Here is a 20,899-nt window from a genome sequence, read left to right on the forward strand (position 1 = left end):
AACTCTGGAACATTTTCTTAAAACACTCAAAGCTGTTTATCCTATTAAATTTAATTGTTTTAGCAGACTTAGGCATTTTTTCCCTAAGCAAATACGTTTTTACCTCAAATGGAAGAATTTGCAATGTCCACCTAGCCATCCTTTATTCATTCTGTTTACAAATAAATCTGCAACAAAGTATGCTTCAACAAATTATTTTTACTACCCATATTTTCTATATCCAATTCTAACAATTTCTCTCTCTCTCTTTTTTTTTTAAAACTTACCTTAACATTGAGTGAATAGTTCTAGTAGCAAGCACAGTATGAAATCTTTGTACTCCAAGAAAATATTTTTCTGTGAAATGTTTGTAGCTAGGGTGAGATCCTCTCTCATTTTGCAAATTCCCAATGTTTGGCAAACGGGCAAATTACTATAATCTGAAATGAATACTTGAAAAACAGAAACAGTTGAGCATCGTCCGCCTCATTGGTTTTATAGCAAATGAACATACTGGGTTTGTAGCTCCTGTTGAGTCATCTGGAGTCAGAGACAGAAAGGACCTTGGGGATGACCCAGAGCCAGAAGAATTCCATGATACCTTCCAGTTCTAACAAAATTCTCATTAAAGTCTGTGAATGGAGGTTGGACATAACAATGCCTCTTTATTTGATAGGAACTTAATGATGTGTTGTTAACCCAAAACAGCCACTGTTTTCCTAAATAGGAAATGATTCTTGAGAAATAATTATTTCAGGTATTTACCATTTCCTGTAGGAAATCTCCTACTTATCCTGGCATCACATTTATCTATGCCTTTTTAAGGAATCATTTAACTATTTGAAATGTTTGATGTTGGCATTACACCATCTGGGCGATTTTTGTCAGAAAACCTTTGTGTAGATCAAGTCTAAGGATCAAGGCCTTTATTTTGTGATTATCCATTTAGACAATGTTAACATTTAAAAATCAGACCAGAGGTGCACATCTCAAGTTAAAGGACAAAATAATTACTGGCCTTCTAAGCTTCGTCCATGAAGAGATAACGAGAAAGAAAAACGTCTTCCTCAAGCCTCTTCCTCAAGAAGAGCAACTTCTTTGGCATATTTGTACCACCAGCAATTTTTTATGTCAAACAGATTGTTCAGGTTCAGAGTTAAAACTTAGGTATCTTCCAAAGCTTACACCTAACTAGCTTCTCCCCAGATATTTTTATTCTTTTGACATATATTTTAACACCTTTTCATAATAATATCCAAAGAAATGAATCACCAGAGTTGATACTTCCACCCTTTGAGAGAAGAATCCTGTATTGCTACAGATGGTTTCATAATCTGCCCTTAGTCCTCACCAAAAACAAGCCCTTCACCTGTCCCCTTCTCCCCACAGCTGCCAGAACTCTGGCCAGCTGGATGGTGCAGCTATCCCAGAACTGCTGCCTCCAATATCCATCTACTTTGAGAGATCCATCTTTTTCCCTCTTCTGCCGGCACAAGTATTAGGGTTGTCATTGAGTGTATTCCAACCCCACCTTCCTGCTGCATGATTCACCACTCCTTCTGTCCTGAACCCGGACGCCATTCCTTCTTCACCGCTGCTCCAAGTCCTACTCTTGCACGCTCTGTGGCGTTCAGGGTGGTGCTCTATCTTGGCATTTCCTTGCCACTTGTGTGCAGTCTGAGTATACTGCCTTAGATTCACTTCTGGGTCTTTCTTATGTATCTTCATGAGATTCAAAGTTCTCAAGACAAAGATGAAGATTTCAATATTTTCTCAGGTATAACCCCACTGAACCCTTAGCCTCTGCAAATGAAGATAACAATCTCTGCCTTAGCTTATTCAAGGGTATGGTGGGTTATCAAGCCATTTGGCATATGTAAAGAGCCTGTGTAAACTGCGAGAAGCTACATCAATGGCATTGAGGTTATTACAGTTCATTAAAAACACGTCAAAGTAGAAATATTTGATTTCTATAGAACCAGAGGAGCGTCCTTACTGCCCTCTATGAAATAGCTCAGGCTTTGTGCCTGTGGCCTACCATATGATGCATCATGCAACTAAAACAGAAAAACCTAGTCAGTTATTTGGCTAGAGGAAAACATAACTCGTTTTTAGAAACATTTCTGAGTAACATTTGTATAGTGAAGATTTATAACACTTTTAGTTAAAAAGAAGTTATTTCTGAATATACATATGTGTGTATATGTATATATGTACACACACACACACACATTAAAAATGCCTAGATGATATATCAACATGCTAACAGGAAGTTGTAGTTAATTTTTTTATAGTTATCTTTACTAAACTTCTCTACAATGACTCTATACTAGTTTTATAATTTGACAGAATTAAACGTTTTGACTACTTTAACTCAGGATATTGTCTTCTCTTAAAACACTATTAAATAATAAGCAAAGTTTTAAAATTTTAGAACTTTAAAAAAATTAAAAACACTGTTAACAGGTTTTTCTCATGCTCACAGTAGTTGGCTAAAATGTTTTGTGATTCTTTCCTGTCACAACGGAGCAAGTTAACATATCCATGCCTCGTCTGAAGTGCAAATTATGTAAAATGTACCAAAGCATAAACAGATACCAATAATGCAACACATCAGAATGCTTTGTTTTTGTGTCTATTTTATTGCTTACTTTCTAGTTTTGGACACTATGTGGAAATGCTCTGACTGCAAAAAGAGGGATATTTGGCAAAACAGGGGATCTTCAGACCATCCTTTGCCTTGCATGTGCCAAAGAAGATATCACCTACTCTGGTGCTTTAAATGGTGACATCTATGTCTGGAAAGGGCTCACTTTATTCCGTACCATTCAAGGAGCACACAGTGTGAGTATCACCATGTGGAAGTTCAGGGACGACTGATCAAATAAGACCACAACTCCCCGTATAGTTTTCCCATTGCTTCAGAATCAGAGGACTCTGCTGAACACTCCCAAAAACTTAGGAGGATTTCCCAAACTATGTTTGCTCACCTAAAAGAAAATACATTTCAAAAGCATTATAACTTAATTAGCCTTCCTGGTAACTATTGACTGGCTGATTAGTGTTATTCCTTGAGAGTGGCTTGACAGAAGCCCAGAACTATTTCATCATCAGTTTCACCTTACAGACCAGCACTTCTCAGACTTTAATGTGCCTGTGAATTTCCAGGGGATCATGTTCAATGCAGATTCTGTCTCAGTAGGTCTGGGATGATGTCACAGTTGCTGGTGGTCAGTCAGTGGCCTATACTTTTAATAGGAAGGGTATAGACAACTACTTATGTCGGTCAGTAAAGTACATTTCCCTCAGGTGCAGGGGGTCACCTTCATATCATTATCACCAGCTCTTAAAATGCAAACAGACCATTGAGAATCTTCTATTTTCTGATCTGTTCCGTAAGAACAAGGCAAACGTCTAGCACTCTGCCTTTGTTTGACACACATGAAAATGGTTACACTAGGCTTGGCACCCATAGCTCAGTGGTTACAGCACTGGCACATGCACTGAGGCTGGTGGGTTCGAACCCAGCCCGAGCAAGCTAAACAACAATGACAACTGCAACAAAAAAATAGCTGGGCGTTGTGGCGGGTGTCTGTATTCCCAGCTACTTGGGAGGCTGAAGCAAGAGAATCCCTTAAGCTCAAGAATTTGAGGTTGCTGTGAGCTGTGATGCCACGGAACTCTACCCAGGGTGACATAGTGACACTCCATCTCAAAAAAGAAAAAGAAAAGAGAAAGAAAATGGTTGCACTATTATAGCTGCAATTGATAAAATGGAAAAGTCCAGGAGATCGGGGAGATGATGTAGAAGGTAAAGCCCATTGTAGTGAATGGAAATTGGGTTGAAATAATACTGGAAACCTGATAGGCCTGTAGCTTACTGCCTCCAAAATGATTTCCTATTACTGCGAACATGAAGACAGGTTTAAGCAACTCTTGGCAAAAGAGCTGTGCAATTTTTCATTGTCTCGTATGTTGCAGACCAATTTTCTTGGCTTCACTAATTACCAAAAGCTCTCAAAACAATCAAAAGGTCAGTACTTGTCCTCATTCATAAAAACACCTGCCTTAGTAACCTAATTTCTTTCTACACTGGTTCTTATGTCAACATTATATTCTTGCGGCCTGTTAGAATAAGCCAAACATGATTTTTCCCTATGGAAGAACATCTTTAAATTATGACGATATTTCACATGTGAGAAAGCATCTTAAAATGCTTAACAAGCTAACAAATGCTAGTTAATCTTTCAATTAAGTTCAGGCAAAGCCTTCTTGTGCTAATTGAGAAGGGTCTCAGGACTTCTGCACCTATAAAGGTGTTTTGTGTTCCTAGTCCATGTATTTTTACTTGATTACTTTGTGCAGCAACTTACACGAAACACATCAGAGTTGTCTTTTCTGTGTGAGAATCAGTTGTCACATAAAATAATTTATGACTTCTGTATCTGCTTTAACTAAGGTATTCCTGGTTTTATTTTACACCCCTGCCCCATCAGTTTAGTAATGGCAAAGGAGCACATGAACTAGTTTGCTTTGGTAGTAATTGTGATTATGTTTAAATTCAGCTGAGATAAAGATTATTATAAATGACTATTGGGTTGTCAGTATTTCAACAGAGAACAAAGGGTTTGTTTTTAGTTTTGTTTTGCTATAATTTTTAATCATCAAGATTCAACTCTACTGACTAGAATGGTTGCAGCCCTGAGCCTTGCCTGCTTTAATCCCCAGGCTGGAATCTTCAGCATGTACGCTTGTGAAGAAGGCTTTGCCACTGGAGGGCGAGATGGGTGTATACGACTATGGGACACTGATTTCAAACCAATAACCAAAATTGATCTCAGGGAGACAGAGCAAGGATACAAAGGTAACACATGTGTTAAAATCTACACATAACTCTGAGTATGAAATGAGATGTGAAGTTCTATGTTGATATTTGTTTCTCTATACTCCACCTTATTTTATAAAGGACTTAAGGCAATTTACATAAATATGTTGAAAACAAGATCAAAAGTATGTTAAAAACAAACGGATACCCTTTTCCCTAATTCGCACAAAAGTGTCTGTATGAACCAGCAGTGCTGCAGCAAAGATAAACAACATATGGTAAAACGACTGAGGTTTCCTGGGAGATGAGATTGTAGTGACAAAACGGAGACGTTCTGGGCAAGCTGGTCACCCTACATATGACTATACCCAGCCTTTGAAAAAAAAAAATGAGACAAAAATGATTTTTGAAAAATAGCTTTAAAGTAACAGCTAACATAGGAGTAGGGATTAAGAGTGTGGGCTCAGAGTCAGGGGGCCTGGGTTCCAATCCCAATTCTACCATGAGAAATTTGAGACCTTGGTCAAATTTCTTAACATCTCTGGGTCTCTATTTCCTGGTCTACAAATGGAGGTAATACTAGCACCAGCCTCCTCGAGTTGTGTGAGGATTAAATGTACTTGCCAAGGCTGGGTGTGGTGGTTCACACCTGTAATCCTAGCACGCTGGGAGGTGGAGGCAGGTGGATCGCCTGAGCTCAGGAGTTCAAGACCAGCCTGAGGAAGAGTGAGGACCTCCCCCTCACTAAAAATATAAAAACTAGCCAGGCGTGGTGCCAGATGCCTATAGTCACAGCTCCTCAGGAAGCTGAAACAGGAGATCACTCGAGCCCCACCATGAGAGGTTACTGTGAGCTATGATGTCATAACATTCTACCCAGGGTGACAGAATGAGATTCTATCTCAAGAAAAGGATTCTATCCTTGCAAAGTGCTTAGGATAAGTGCTGGCACATGGTCAGCACTTACTAAGCTTAGCTGATTATCCCAACAAATAGAGTATGTATATCAGAATACAGAGCAGATTATTTATATCTTTTTAAATTCTCATGATTTTTTTTAAATTTTTTTTTTTTACAAATAGAGAATTTGAGGCTCAGAAATTAAAGTGGGAAATGTAAATAGGAAAGATAAGAGAGTCCCAGCTATGTTAAGGTGGGGAAGTTCCGTTCACTTACCACAGGAAGGCCTCAGGCCTGGCTCTGGGGTCCTGTGGTCGGAGCTAAGGGAGGGATGCTCGGTACCATGAGTCACAGCGTCCACAAGATGGAAACTTACCCCTGTTAAGTGAAGGGGAATCTTTCCTTGTGCTGAGGTGAGTGAGACATTTCCTGAGCATCTCCCTAGAGAAGGACCCTGTGACATAAGCCCAGAGTCCTCCAAAGGCCTGAAGTGACCTGTTACTCATCGAGGGTCCCTCAGGGAGCCCCTCGATGCAGTCTGATTGATGCCAAGGTTGCCATAGAGGCTGTTCCATGGGCCAAATCATGTGGCCGTGCATGGTGCTTTCTACCTGCCTTAGGTAAGTTTCAGAGGACTGAGAGGAAAAAAAGTAGGGACTGTGTGTCCTTCAAGCATCCTCCTTAAATAATGTTTTCAACCAACCTTAAAACTTGAGCAACGGGAAGTGAGCTGAATATTGTACTTTGTATTTGTACATGGAGGCCAGCTTCTTTATGTATCTGTGAAATGTGAAAGAAAAAATACACTTACAGTTAGCTAACATGAGCCTGGACTGTTATCTTCTTATGGAAGCTCAGGATCCTGGTGTGGATATGTCTCTGAATACCAGGCACAGAGCTTGTCAGCAGAGGGAGTTGCAGAATCTGGTGTCCACCTCAATGGCTCAACAAGGAAATGATTAAGACCTCAAGCTCTCCAAGGACTTAGAGTGTGGGCCAGTGAAACTTTATCCAGAAAAATATTTCAAATACATATGAGCACATATAAGAGCAATGTGTTTAAAAAAAAAGTCATAGAGGCAAAAATGTTTGATTTTGAACCATGAAACCAGGAGCAAAGCAACTTGCTGGATGAGATTAGATTATTAACCATAAACTGGCTAAATGTTGTGGAAATCAACCAGAAAAGATGACTCCTTTTTGACAGTTACTTCATTCAACTCATCCCAAAAGTAGACCTCAAAATTACTCTGGCTGTCCTAGGAGAGTTCAGAGTCATTTCTGAATGATCATCTATACAACCAGGGTTTGTACTGATTGCACCAACCCCATGACTACCTCCCATCCCCAATCTTATGTTAGTCTCAGATTCCCACACACTCCCCCTTGCTAAGATCAGAGCAGGTCTGGGTGGTACAGCAGTGCATAGGTAGAACCTCAAACAAGTCTGCACGACGTAGGATATGACCTGTGGTGCCTGGCAGCGGCATTTGTCAGGGGAGAGATTAGCATGCATGTTAGATGGCTGATGATGGGACTGTAACCTGCATTCACAGGACTGGACTGTGCTTTTAAGAATGGTAGAGACCAGGTGGCTTCCGTAACTCTGTGGGTAGGGCACCGACCACATACACCAGGCTGGTGGGTTAAAGCCCAGCCCAAGCAAGCTAAACAGCAATGACAACTGCAACAAAAAAATATGTGGGCGTTGTGGCAGGTGTCTGTAGTCCCAGCTACTTGGGAGGCTGAGGCAAGAGAATCGCTTAAGCCCAAGAGTTGGAGAGGTTGCTGTGAGTTGTGACGACACAGCATTCTACCAAGGGTGACATAGTGAGACTGTCTCAAAAAAAAACAAAAACAAAAAACAAACAAAAAAAACAACAACAAAGAATGGTAGAGACCATCCAGGCCCAGTGCCTCACACTTGTAATCCTAGCACTCTGGGAGGCCTAGGTGGGAGGATCCCTTGAGCTCATGAGTTCAAGACCAGCCTGCCTAAGTAAAAGCGAGACCCCCATCTCTACTAAAAATTAGAAATACTAGCCAGGCCTTGTGGTGGGTGTCTATAATCCCAGCTACCTGGGAGGCTGAGGCAAGAGGATCACTTGAGCCCAGAGTGTGAGGTTGTTGTGAGCCAGGCTGATGCCATGACACTCTAGCCTGGGCAACAGCATGACACCATGTTCTGGGTCAAGCCCAAGGGAGTCATGAGAAGGGTGGGGGTTAGGAAGGAGCTCCTAAGTGAGTGGAGTGGGGACTGCTCAGCATGCAGCCCCATAGTTAACCTATTCTTTAGACTAGACACCTTCTTAATTTTGGAATCACTACTCACTAATAGAATCTTAACTTCAAACAGATGTCAATATATCTTTTTTTAACTTCTCATGCTAGACAGTATCTGTGAAAACTCATTAAGTTCTAGCTATTACTTTCTGTCCACGTTGCAACCACCTCAAATTCCCCGCCCTATACTGCCATGCTGACATTCCTGGCAACACTGTCTCCGAAGTCCACTGGGACGGTCACACTTAAACAGAGATGCTGGGGTTATTCCAGCTCTCAGTGGGAAAACAGAGTACAGCTCTAGGGTCAAAGGAATGAAAGGCTCCTGCATGAAGAGCTGATTGCAACCAACGTTCAGGGAGCTCTGAGCCAGGTGGGCAGGGCCACACCAGAAACTGGCTGAGAGCAGCCTTTGGGGGTCTCCTTTGTCCTCAGCTGGGCCTTGACACCATCATCCTACTGAAACAGGGGAAGAAGCTGTTGAGTTCAGGAGCCACTTTGACATCAAAAGAATAAGATAAATAAATGAACTAAGATAAATACTAAGCTCAGAAGAAAAATAAGGCTTTATTATAAAGAGATACTGGTAATTAATTCTCTTACATCTGTGTTGACAACCTTCAGATAATTAGGGTATTTGACTTCCAGTAAAAACAATTACCCCCACTTTAGACTGAGGGTGAGTCAGCTTGGAGATGGTCACGGTCACATCAGCCAGAATCTGTGGGGTCAGATTTGGTTGTCAGAGCTCCCTCCTCTCCCCGCAAAGCTTAGTGAAAGCAAATACCAGCATATAATGAGGAAGGCCATTCCTCAGCCTAGGGAACAATAGTGCTTTATTCCACCTGTGATCTGTACATCTTTTATGACTTCCCAGATTTCGCCGAGTGCTCCAACAAGCTTCCTGTGCTGCCAATTACATGTGAGGATATAAACCAACAATCTACTTCATCCAGATTCTTTCTTTATCTGAAGTTCTGAAAGCCAGGAGGTTCAGAATACCAAGATATTTTCTATAACTAATTTGGTGCAAAATCTGACCTGAACTGGTAGGAGGCTATTTAGTGTCTTTGTATAGACCCAATAGGACATACATGAGTCCAAAATCCAAACTTTGCTGAATTCCAAAATGCACCTGGCCCCAAAGGATTTCAGATATATGAGATGGTGGACCTGAATATGTGCTTCAGTGAGTTTCAAAGTCTGGAATTTTGAAGCTGGGAGAGACGCTGGATGTCAGCAAGCAGAGCTCTCTCACCTTGCGATGGGATGAGACTCAGAGTCACAGCCTCGAGCTGATTGTAAGCTTAGCATCCTAGCTCATACCTCTCACCCACCTTGATAACAGTGCATGTTGAGTCTGATCATTTTAACTTTATGACATAGGTAAAATAATTAAGCTTAAATAACTTATAGTGGTGGAAAGAAAAGCCAAAAATAATTCTCAAAGCAAGTTGACCAAAGTGAGTTACTTCTATGGTGATGAAATACTTTGAGATAATGGTTATAAATAATTATGTCTAAAGGAATACAGTGACTATTCACACAGTATAAGATGTATTATTCACTTATCCATTCAGTAAACATTTATTAGGCATCTGAGCGCCACATGTGCCCAGGAACTAGACAGGCAGTTCTAAAAAGTGTGCCTTAGTCATTATTACATTCTGCCAAGGCACGGGGAGAGGTATGTGTGTGTTTCAACTAACAATACATACTTACTGAATTGTTGCTGTGTCTAATGAACTATAAATTCCAAACTCAGAGAGATCCTGCATTAGGTCAGAGGCTGAAGATGCCCAACTTGTCATCATGTTTATTGCCCCCTCTCTGGTGTGGGCCACCATCATCTTTATAACTTGCTTTATAACTTGAATCCCTGCTTCCCCTGTGAGTCTCTGCACAGCAGCTAGAGGGATTGTTTGAACTTTACAGGAGCCAGATCACATTATTCCTTTCCTTGAGACCCTGCCATGATTCCCCATTTGTCTCAAAGTCCTCCTGATGGCCTGCCACCTTCTCCTGTCCTCCGCTCTGCCCTGGCGGCTCCCTCTACCTGCACTACTCTCCCCGAGGGTCTGCATGAGTGCTTCCCTCCTCTCCTGCAAGCTTTTGTTCTAATGAAGCCTGTCCTGATGACCTTTTCCAAGATTGCAACCTACTCTGCCTCCACCACCCTGGGCACTCCTGATCCTCTCCTCCCAGGCCTACCTTTCACCTCGCCGTAACCCTGAGTATAATTTATATGTCCTCCTGTGCCTGTTGTCTGTTGCCTCACTGATGGCTTCCAGTCACTCACAGTGTGCCTAGCACATGCTGGGCCCTGGAACTAGCTGTCAGATGAAAGACTGAAAAGCATGTCATATAACTGAAGCACAGAGCCTGTGGAGGCACACAGCGACAGTGATGCAGAGGGAGGAACAGATAACTCGGGCCCTTTGTGACAACCTGTGGTCTTCTAGCTTGACCTCCAGGGGACAGTACTCAGTGGTCGTAAAACAGTTGAGGAGGTGAGTGGCAGGGTCAGATCCCTCCACCCTAAAGCAGAGGACAACTGGGTGGGGCAGGACTGGAGGTGGAGCCCAGGTTATTCTTCCCCACTGTTTATTTTTCTTATTACCATTTTTCTTCCTCAGAGTATGAGGGTCATTTAACCTAGCAATCCTTAACTAGGAGGATTTTTGCCTCCTAGGGGCCATGTGGCATTGGAGACAGTTTTGATTGTCACACCTGCAGGGATGCGCTGACATTTGTGGGAAGAGGCAAGGGATACCGCTAAATGTATCACAGTGCCCAGGACAATAGCCCAAATGCTGGTCGCGTGGCTGCTGGGAACCCTGGGAGGGAACATTCAAAAGACCAGCTCTTGCCCCGAGGCCTCCTTTGTTTACAACAGGCAGGCTGTCTAGTTCCTCTGCTTCCTTTGGTGGCTTCCTCGTGTCCCTCTCTGCTCCCTGTCTATACTGCCACTTGGGTGCCCACTGACTTCCTTTGGGCTGGGTCTTCCCGCCTCACTGTGTTTCTCTAAGGAGGTGGAGGACCCCTGCAGAGGCATGTGGCTTGGAGCTGGGCACCATGGCGTTTGCTCAGTCTCCGTGTATGATGTGGCATCAGGCGAGTGGAGGACAGACTGGCTTGTTCTGTAAACACTCTTCCTGGGTGGGTTTGGCTGTGTGTTTCCATCTTCTGATATCCTGTTAGGCTGTGTGGACCCTACAAGGATCCTGTGTCTAAAGTATTTTGAGTCCTGGGGAGCGGGCTTGAAATAACAAGGGATTTTGTAAAGAGTGACTTTCATTCGGAATTCTGCTGGTGCTTCTCAGGCAGGAGCAGCAGGCCATGGGCATCCGTGAGGAGGGTCACCTGCAGGCTGATCCGGGAGCAGTCCCTGGATAAGTCCTTCCTGTGGTGAGGTGGAGAGACTTCCGTGCAGCAGCTCCTGGTACTGAATGCCTGCTCTGGGGTGGGCTCTGTGCTGAGCACTCCCCACATGGAGTCCCATTCAGTCCCAGTCAGCCCTCGAGGTCCCCTGGTTAGGCAGCTTTCTGGGCCTGAGATCTGGGCAGTCACACAAGGCTCTGTGCTCACAGGGTGCTGGGCTGGCTGAGTGCTTTGCTGTCATTGCATTGAAATTCACCATCATTGTTTAACAAGGAACCCCACATTTCCATTTTACATGGGCTCTAAAATCATCTGCACTTGCAAATCCCTGGGGAGATGCATGTTTTCCCCCCACCCTCTTTCTTTCATGATCCTAAAGTCTGGCTTCAGCATTACCTTGAGGGCATCAGAAACTCCAAGGCCAGGCTCGAGACCGTGTGGGTGGCCTCAGCCATCCCCTTCTGAGGGGCAGCAAGGGGAAGGGATGTGGAGGTCCCTGCTGTCTTTCCACACCTGCCCCCAGCGCTCCCTCTTAGGTCTGAGAGAAGTGTCTCTCTCCCTCTTATCCTCTCCCTACCTTATACCTCTTTCACCCAAGACACTCCCTGGTTCTGTATCCTTAACAAGGGGAGGTCTGTAGGTGACAGCCATCACGCCGTCAGTACCATGTTCTGGGTGTAAATTCACAGAGAGAAAACACCTTCATGGGTGTCTGCTCCCGACTTAAACTGCCTGAATCCTCATTTTATTTCTATTGCTCACTTACTCTGTGACTTTAGGCAAATTGTAAACTTTCTGTGTTGTGATTTCCTCACTTATTCATCAGATGTTTACTGGGTCCACCTGGGATCCAGTGCTGCCCATGGAGTTAATGGTGACGCTACCTCCTAGGTGGTCATGGGCATTCATGGGCACAGGGCTACGTGATGTCATGGGCGTTCGCAGGCACAGAGCTATGTGATGTCATGGGCATTTGCAGGCACGGAGCTACGTGACGTCATGGTCATTTGCGGGCACGGAGCTACGTGACATCATGGTCATTTGCGGGCACGGAGGTACATGACGTCATGGTCATTTGCGGGCACAGAGCTATGTGACGTCATGGTCCCTTGTGGGCACAGAGCTATGTGATGTCATGGGCATTCACGGGCACAGAACTATGTGATGTCTGTGACAGTCTCTTCCCCTTCACTTTGCCAGGCTTGCTTGTTGGAATCAGAGGCTACTTCTTGGTGACACTGTCTTTTTGCTGTTTGTTCATCAGGACCTGGGCTCTTACCCATTTGGGCAGAGTTTGACATCGTGCTACTGAAGGACCACTGTATTAGAATCGCCCAGCAATGCAGTGTGGTTCTCTGAATTGTCAACTGACTAAAGTCTGAGAACACGCTAGCTGGGGAATGGCTTAGTAGATTTGGGGAGCTAAAAATAACTATCCCTCACTCCTCTCCAGCCCAGTAGAGAAGTATCTCTAGGTGGGGTCCAGGCATCTACAGCTTTTAAACATGTTCCATGTAGAGTCTGATGCCAGGGAGGTTTGGGAGCAGCTGCAGATAGCCCTTTAGTATACATATATCAGTATATAAGCTATCAAGGACCAAGCCTCTCCCTACTGCCGGTTTTCTCCTTTGGGGCCAAATAATTGGGAGAAAAGGCCATTTTGTTCCCCAATTAGTTTATTCTCTCTTTGCATGTTGGAGTATAGCCTTGCCTTTTGCGACTCTGCAGTGCCAGCACATCAAATTATATTGGCAAACAACAAATAAGCTGTAACAGAAGGAAGAATAAGAGACTTAAGGGACACATAGCAGCTTCTTTTTAGGTCCTGGTGCTGACTCTTCACAGGGTGAGGTTCTGACCACACACACAGCAAGCTCTTCTACACTGAGACATGAACTTCATAAAAAGGCCCCAACAAAGCACAAAATCCTGCTGGTAAAAATAATAACTTACATTAATTTGCTAAGTGCCAGACACTGTGCCAAGAGCTATGGCACTGAATCCTGACAATGCTATGAAGTGTTAGTGCTAACATTGTTTGTACTTTACAGGTGGAAAAACTGAAGATTTGAAAGATGAAGTAGCTTGCCCGTGTCACACAGCTGGGAGGGGCCTGTGCATGCACTGACCCCTTCAGTGAACTAGCAGAATATAAGCAGTGTCCTGTAGTAATGAAGTCTGTTTTGTTTCATGGAATAGATCTCCCAATTCCTGGGTTTTAGGACTGTAGCAGAAAGGATTAGAAGGATGCTGTTGTTTTTCCTGCTTTCTGGTGTGAATATAAAAACCAGGGCAAAGGGCTTGGTACGAATTTGATCTTGGCCTTTGGGGATTTTTAGGCTTAGATGGGTGGTTTGCTCTCTACTGCCATCTGCTGGCTGTGTGTACTAAGCACAGTCCAGAGCTCCCCATTTCTCACAGTAAGTGGCACAGAGACCATGGTGGCCAAATGTGCACACTTGGTCAGTTTGGTGAAATGCCTTCAATTCATGCTGTTCATGAATTCAATTCATGTCAGAAATAATCATGACATGTATTTTTCAAGAAAAGGACATTTATGTGGCTTCAAATAATTGGGATAGTTTTCCTGCTTTTTTCCTTGGATTTCTAACCCTATTTTAAATACTAGGTTATGTTTTTTGACTCCCAGAGCAGAAGATAAAGAATCTTAATTACTTCCTGATCCAATACCTTGGGCATGGTGTCCCAGTCAAGTGGAGACACCACGATTACCTTCCTGTTCTCTGCATTTGTGTCAGAAAAATTAAAATCAAACCTGGATAGACAGGAGAAGTGAATGACTGCCACTCAGTACGGTCTCTCCAGAATGCACCCAGAGGAGTCCCCACTCAGTCTCTCTACTACTCTTGCATGCAAAGGACAATTAGGTTTAGAGACAATGAAACCAGGATGATGGTAGGGAACTTGACTATAGTTTCTACCCACTGATGTATCTCCAGGAAGTAATTCCTGCTTAAAATGGTTGCCTTGGGAATGAGAGTGACCCAGTACCACATCTGTCATCTTGAGGATGGACCCCTGGGGTTGAAAAAAGACAACTTACCTGGTTGAAGAACTGAGTGCTCCTGGAAAGACTGAGTTGGTCTCTGAGAGAAAAGTTCACAGCTCATTAAGTTTATGTTGTGAACAATGTAGCAATTCTCTCATTCTCTCTTTCTCCTGCCCATATTCAGCCAGAAGTAATCCATATCAGTTTAGCCTCACTGCCTTTGCTAAGCATAAAGCTTACACTTCACTCTACACTTCCTGATGTTGGTTAATTCAGTGGAACCCTTTTTCGAATGAAAGCTCCTGTGAAACACAGATTGTGAGGTGCTGAGGGAGAGGCAGCAGTATACCCCTCAAACTGCTGCCTCTTGTTGTCCAATTTCCAAGCTTCCTCCTTCCTCTGCAGTTTTTTCTTTTTCTTTTTTTTTTTTTTTTTGAAATCTCAGAACTCTCGGGACACAGTCTGAAAATGCTGGGTGGCATCTAACTTGACTGGCTCATCAGCCTGAGCTGAGTTGGAAGGTTCATCTTTGTTCTTGAGCCTCTTAAAAGAAAAAAAAAAAAAAAGCAAATGTGTTTTAAATGTTAACAGTTGTCAATTTCAGGTAGTGTGTTGTTTGTTATAATATTCTTTGTACTTTCCTGAATTTATTCCCCTCAGTAAGGTTAAAAAGTGGGAGAAGGGATAGAGAGAGTAATATTTGTACGCTGGACCAAATACAGCACCAGGTCCTTGGAAGGAGTTTCTATTTGCAAACCATCAGGACTTGGGTAAACAGGCCTGCAGTTAGAGCCCAGAGGGAGAATTGGTATGGTCATGCTTAAAGTCAGGCTGTGATGCCAGGCCTGCTTAGAAAAGGGCAGTGTCTTTAAAGCAATCAATGAAATTAAAAAAGGATTGTCATTCAAATATTCAGTGATATATAATATATAACACACCACTGGGGATGTATGTCTGTATATGTGTAGACAGCAGAGTATATATGTACATATATACAGATGTATACATTTATAAGAACTTAGTTGGTTTCTGATGTATAGATATCTGCTTATAAATGTCTGCCCTGCCTTAAAATGTAACTCCACTAAAACTCCACTAAGGCAAGAACCTGGCTTGTTCACTGTTCAAGCTCTGATATCTGGCACATAGTAGGTGCTGAGTAAAAATATTTTGAATAAAGGACTGGATATATCCCTCCTTCTTTGAGTATTCTCATGGAGAACAGGGATGGTATCTTATTCCTTGGTATTGCCAAGGACTCAAGAAATGTTTGTGATTTTGGTGTTTAATTTATTAAACAAAATGTGATTTTGATTGTTTAATTTATTGAACAATCCTATGGAATATCTGCTGCGTGGTAGCAGCCACCATGCGAGGTACAGAGTGCACAGCAGTCAACAAAACCAGTAGAACTCCTGTCTTCAGGCCTTCCATTCCAGAGAGAAGAAGCAGACAGTAAATCTAATTAAATTGTTTGATGTTTTTGCAGATGTTAGAATATTATTAACAGGCATTAATTTCTAATAATGCTGAAGGGCACAGCATTATACCCTTTCTGTAATGAAACTAAAGACAATGCAGTGTCTCCTGGGGAGACGACTAATTCAGCCCCCTCCAGCCAACCTCCTGACAGAATACGAGATGTCTCGTATTCTCCCTCCCCCCACGTATACGTGGCTTCCCCTGCTGTCGCCATCCCCCACCAAGCAGGACATACATCATGACGGGTGAACCTGCATTGACACATTATCACATCAGGGTTCACTCTTAGTGTTGTGTATTCCACTGGCTTCGAGGGGCTAAGCAAAACAGGAGAAAATGGGACTAACCCCCTGAAGAGGGTGGGAAAGAGATGAAAGCGACAGTGTCTGGTCCCCCACAGCAGAGCTCTGGTCCCTGTCGCCCAGCCCTGAAAGCCCAACCTGATGTTTTTTTTCTTTTTTAGAGACAGAGTTTCACTTTATAGCCCTCAGTAGAGTGCAATGGCATCACACCTCACAGCAACCTCCAGCTCTCGGGCTTAGGTGATTCTCTTGCCTCAGCCTCCCAAGTAGCTGGGACTACAGGCGCCTGCCACAACGCCCAGCTATTTTTTTGTTGCAGTTTAGCCCAGGCCGGGATCGAGCCTGCCACGCTCGGTATGTGGGGCCGGTGCCCTACCCACTGACCCACAGGTGCCACCCAGCCCAGTGAGCAATGGACCCCAAACTCTTGCCACGGAGTCCCCACTCCTGACAGGAATAATACATCTGCCTTTGTGCTTTCTCCTTCCATTTCACGACATGTAAGGAATTCAGAGCAAGGAGTAAAGATCGTTATCTCGTGGAAATACAGCCTTGTGCCTTAAAGACAGATACCTTCCTCTCAAATAAATGCTTTTTCTCATTTGATTCTTTCAAGACCTCAGTGAGGTGATTGAGAGGATTACAGTTAGGGTGTCCATGTCCAGGCATCCTAGCTGCCTTAGCATTTGTCCTGGAGTTTTTTTAAGTAGACTTCAGTTTTAAAAATGGTTTTAGGTTCAAAGCAAAACTGAGCAGAGAGTATAGAGATGTCTCGTATTCTCCCTCCCCCCACGTGTACGTGGCTTCTCCTGCTGTCGCCATCCCCCACCAGAGCAGGACATACATCACGACGGGTGAACCTGCATCAACACATTATCACATCAGGGTTCACTCTTAGTGTTGTGTATTCCACTGGCTTCGACAAATGTATGATGACCCGCATCTACCCCTATAATCCTACAAAATAGTTTCAGTGCCCTAAAAACCCTCTGTGCTCCACCTGTTCGTCCCTTTGTCCTAGATTTTCCATTTTGTGATAAAGTATTCTTAGAATTTTGTATTGGAAAAAAAAAATTTTTTTTTCACGGTTTTTGTCTGGGGCCAGGTTTGAACCTCCACCTCCAGTATGTGGAGTTGGTGCCCTACTCATTGAGCCACAGGCATTGCCGCAGGAAAAATTTTTTTTTTTTTTTTTGTAGAGACAGAGTCTCACTTTACTGCCCTCGGTAGAGTGCCGTGGTGTCACACGGCTCACAGCAACCTCCAGCTCTTGGGCTTATGTGATTCTCTTGCCTCAGCCTCCCAAGCAGCTGGGACTACAGGCGCCCGCCACAATGCCCGGCTATTTTTTTGTTGCAGTTTGGCCGGGGCTGGGTTTGAACCCACCACCCTCGGTATATGGGGCCGGTGCCCTACTCACTGAGCCACAGGCGCTGCCCGGCAAAAAATTTTTATAAAGGCTACACACTCGTTTTATTTTATTTTATTTATTTGGCAGTTTTTGGTCGGGGCTGGGTTTGAACCCACCACGTCCGGTATATGGGGCCAGTGCCCTATTCCTTTGAGCCACAGGCTCTGCCCCAGGGAAATATTTTTGATAGAACTATATTTAATAGATCTTTCTTTCTTTCTTTTTTTTTTTTTTGAGACAGAGTCTCAAGCTGTCACCCTGGGTAGAATGTTGTGGTGTCACAACTCACAGCAACCTCAAACTCCTGGGCTCAAGCAATTCTCTTGCCTCAGCCTCCCAAGTAGCCGGGACTACAGGCACCTGCTACAACACCCAGCTGTTTTTTGGTTGTAGTTGTGATTGTTGTTTGGTAGGCCCAACTGGGTTTGAACCCACCAGCCCTGGTGTATGTGGCCGGCGCCCTAACCACTGAGCATAGGCCCCGAGCCAATAGATCTTTCAATATGGTAAAACTACTTTATAGTTCAATAAACATTTTAGAGATTTATGCAAACTTAAATATTTTTTAGAGCCCTCTTTTGTTTTTACAGGGGTTCCAATTTGGATAAATTATATGGTCTCCATAATTACGGTCTACTTTTTAAGGGGAGGAAAACTGGTCCCCAGAGAGGAAGAGACTCTTCCTCCCATGTCTGTCCAGTCAGGCTGAGAGCTGGGGCATAGTCTGGGTTCCCAGACTTCTGGGGAGGCAGATCTCAGCTCTCAAAGCTTATCAGATCCTCACCTTGTCTTTTTTTTAATTAGAAACAGAGTCTCACTTTGTCGCCCATGGTAGTGTGCTATGGCGTCACAGCTCACAGCAACCTCCAGCTCTTGGGCTTAGGCGATTCTCTTGTGTCAGCCTCCCAAGTAGCTGGGACTACAGGCGCCGGCCACAACGCCCGGCTAATTTTTTGTTGCAATTTGGCCAGGGCTGGGTTTGAACCTGCCACCCTCAGTATGTGGGGCTGGCGCCCTGCTAACTGAGCCACAGGCGCCACCCCGGTCACCTTGTTTTAAGGTATTTATGAAAGTGGAACTGCTTCTATATTTCTATTGTGGACATAACAAAATTTATCATGCAAGTAAATACTTAACCCAGTAAGAAACTTTAAGAAGTTCAAGAGATGATGACTTGATTAGGTAAGCCCAGGATCTGCCTAGGTGGGGATGAAATGCTATTCCAGAAATAAAAGTTTAGATTTCAAAGGAGTGCTGTGCTTTAGAGAAGATTCCATAAGTCAAGTTGGGGAAGAATAGCATCCTCATTGACAAATGTTTGATGGTATTTTGAGACTGAAACTAGAGTTATTTGCATATTTCTGGGACATAGTACATCTGTTTATCTAGTAGAACAAGTCTAGGTTCTGATTAAATGCATACTAAAGTTGTCTAATATGATAATTAACTGTTCTGTAGTATCACTTACATATAATTTCAACACATAGCATCCTAAAGATTGAGCTGATTACTTTTTCATAGCAAATCAGAAAGAAATTATTTCAAAGATGGCTATGTTTTCATAAAGACCAATTTCTCCTTTTCTGTTTATTTTAAGATGTAGTATTTACAATATACCCTACTGCAAAAATACATAGTTATCTTAAGTCAGACAAGAAAAAGTGGTCCCTGTTTTACAGACTCAATGGTGGGGGAATGTCCAACCTGAGTAAGGGAATAACACTGATTTGGGGGAGCCTTTAAGTTGTGTTTTATGCTGTCCTGGTGAACCGGTGTTTGCGTTAGGCGTTTTTCCTCTTATTTGAGAATGGTGTGAGGATGTGCTTTCATTGTGCTTATGGACTTTTGTTAGGCCTCTCCATCCGGAGTGTGTGCTGGAAAGCAGACCGCCTGCTAGCAGGGACCCAGGACAGCGAGATATTTGAAGTGATCGTGCGAGAGCGGGACAAGCCCATGTTGATCCTGCAGGGCCACTGCGAGGGGGAGCTCTGGGCTCTGGCCCTGCACCCCAAGAAGCCGCTGGCTGTGACAGGCAGCGACGACCGCTCAGTCAGGTGAGACCCCAGTGGCAGCCACCACCCCACCATCACTGACTGCCTGGAGATAGATTTCTTTTGTCCAATGTGCTTTTTTCTTTTCTTTTCTTTCTTTTTTTTTTTTTTGAGACAGAGTCTCATTCTGTCCCCCTGGGTAGAGGACTACTGTGGCATCACAGCTCACAACAACCTCAAACTCTTGGACACAAGTGATCCTCTTGCCTCAGCCTCCCAAGTAGCTGGAACTATAGGCACCTGCCACAATGCCCGGCTGTCTTTAGAGATGGGTCTCACTCTTGTTTAGGCTGGTCTGGAACTCATGGGCTCAAGCAATCCACTGGCTTTGGCCTCCCAGAGTGCTAGGATTACAGGTATGAGCCACCATGCCCAGCTATTAATTAAGAGAAAGATAAAAGACAGAACAGAACTGCACAGTTTCCAAATGGAATGTGAAGACACTTAGCTCAACAAGTCAGTTTCTTAGCATTTTTCAGTTACTGTCTTTCTTGGCTCCATTTCAAATCACGAAAATGTTTTTAGAAGTGGAAGTACAGGAATACTGGCGAGGCTGGCTTCTAGTTCCCTTTCTAGCTCAGAATGCTGGTTAGGCTCACTCGTCTTGAAAAGAGTTGGGCAGTGGGAGAGAGTCAGGCCACGTTTAACAAAAGGGGACAGAGACCTGCCTGGGCAAAGATGGCGCCTGCACTGAAGGTGATTGGAGGCTTATCTGGGTGTAGGGAGCAGAAGATTCCATAGCTTGCTGGAAAGTTCTAGGGCCTTTCTAGCAGAACTCTTGGGGCAGAGCCAGGTAGGCCTTTTGTTCTAGGGGAGAAGGAGGGGGAAGGGTTTAGGCCCCCCACACATCTGTGATGGAACCATATTGCCCCCTGGTACCTCTGATCCTCTGCAGAGGGCTATGTAGTAATTTCACAATTTAGAGACTTTCTCATTCATCATCATTAGAACTTAAATTCTGATTTTTTAAAATTGTCTTTAGCACATTAGTAAATGATTCTTTGTAAGTCTTCGGATGAAATGTTGAGCATTGTCACCACAGAGGAGTGATGAACCTGAGAAAGGAGCAAATTTTATTAGGGCCTCGCAGTTTCTTGCTGTGGATCATTTGTTCTCTGAGAACACTACATTGGGTAAAATGAGCAGAATCAATATGCTTCCAGTATTCTTCTGACTATTGAAGCAATGAACATGTGATCTAAAAGTTTGGGATGAGGACTATTAACACCAACTTCAGTGCTTTAGTGCTTTATTACTGAGCTTAGAACGTGCACA

The 20,899-nt window shown here is 43.6% G+C and overlaps 1 protein-coding gene across 1 annotated transcript in view; it reads left to right on the forward strand.

Annotated features, from left to right (window-relative positions):
- EML6 (EMAP like 6) overlaps window positions 1-20,899 on the forward strand; it is a 305,590-nt gene that overhangs the window by 145,221 nt on the left and 139,470 nt on the right. The window contains exons 6-8 of the mRNA XM_053588414.1: window positions 2,638-2,823; window positions 4,708-4,843; window positions 19,426-19,627. Of these exons, the coding sequence (XP_053444389.1) occupies window positions 2,638-2,823; window positions 4,708-4,843; window positions 19,426-19,627 (524 nt within the window). The remainder of the gene's footprint in view (window positions 1-2,637; window positions 2,824-4,707; window positions 4,844-19,425; window positions 19,628-20,899) is intronic.

This window comes from Nycticebus coucang, chromosome 4 (assembly GCF_027406575.1).
Source record: "Nycticebus coucang isolate mNycCou1 chromosome 4, mNycCou1.pri, whole genome shotgun sequence".
In the NCBI taxonomy this organism is placed as follows: domain Eukaryota; kingdom Metazoa; phylum Chordata; class Mammalia; order Primates; family Lorisidae; genus Nycticebus; species Nycticebus coucang.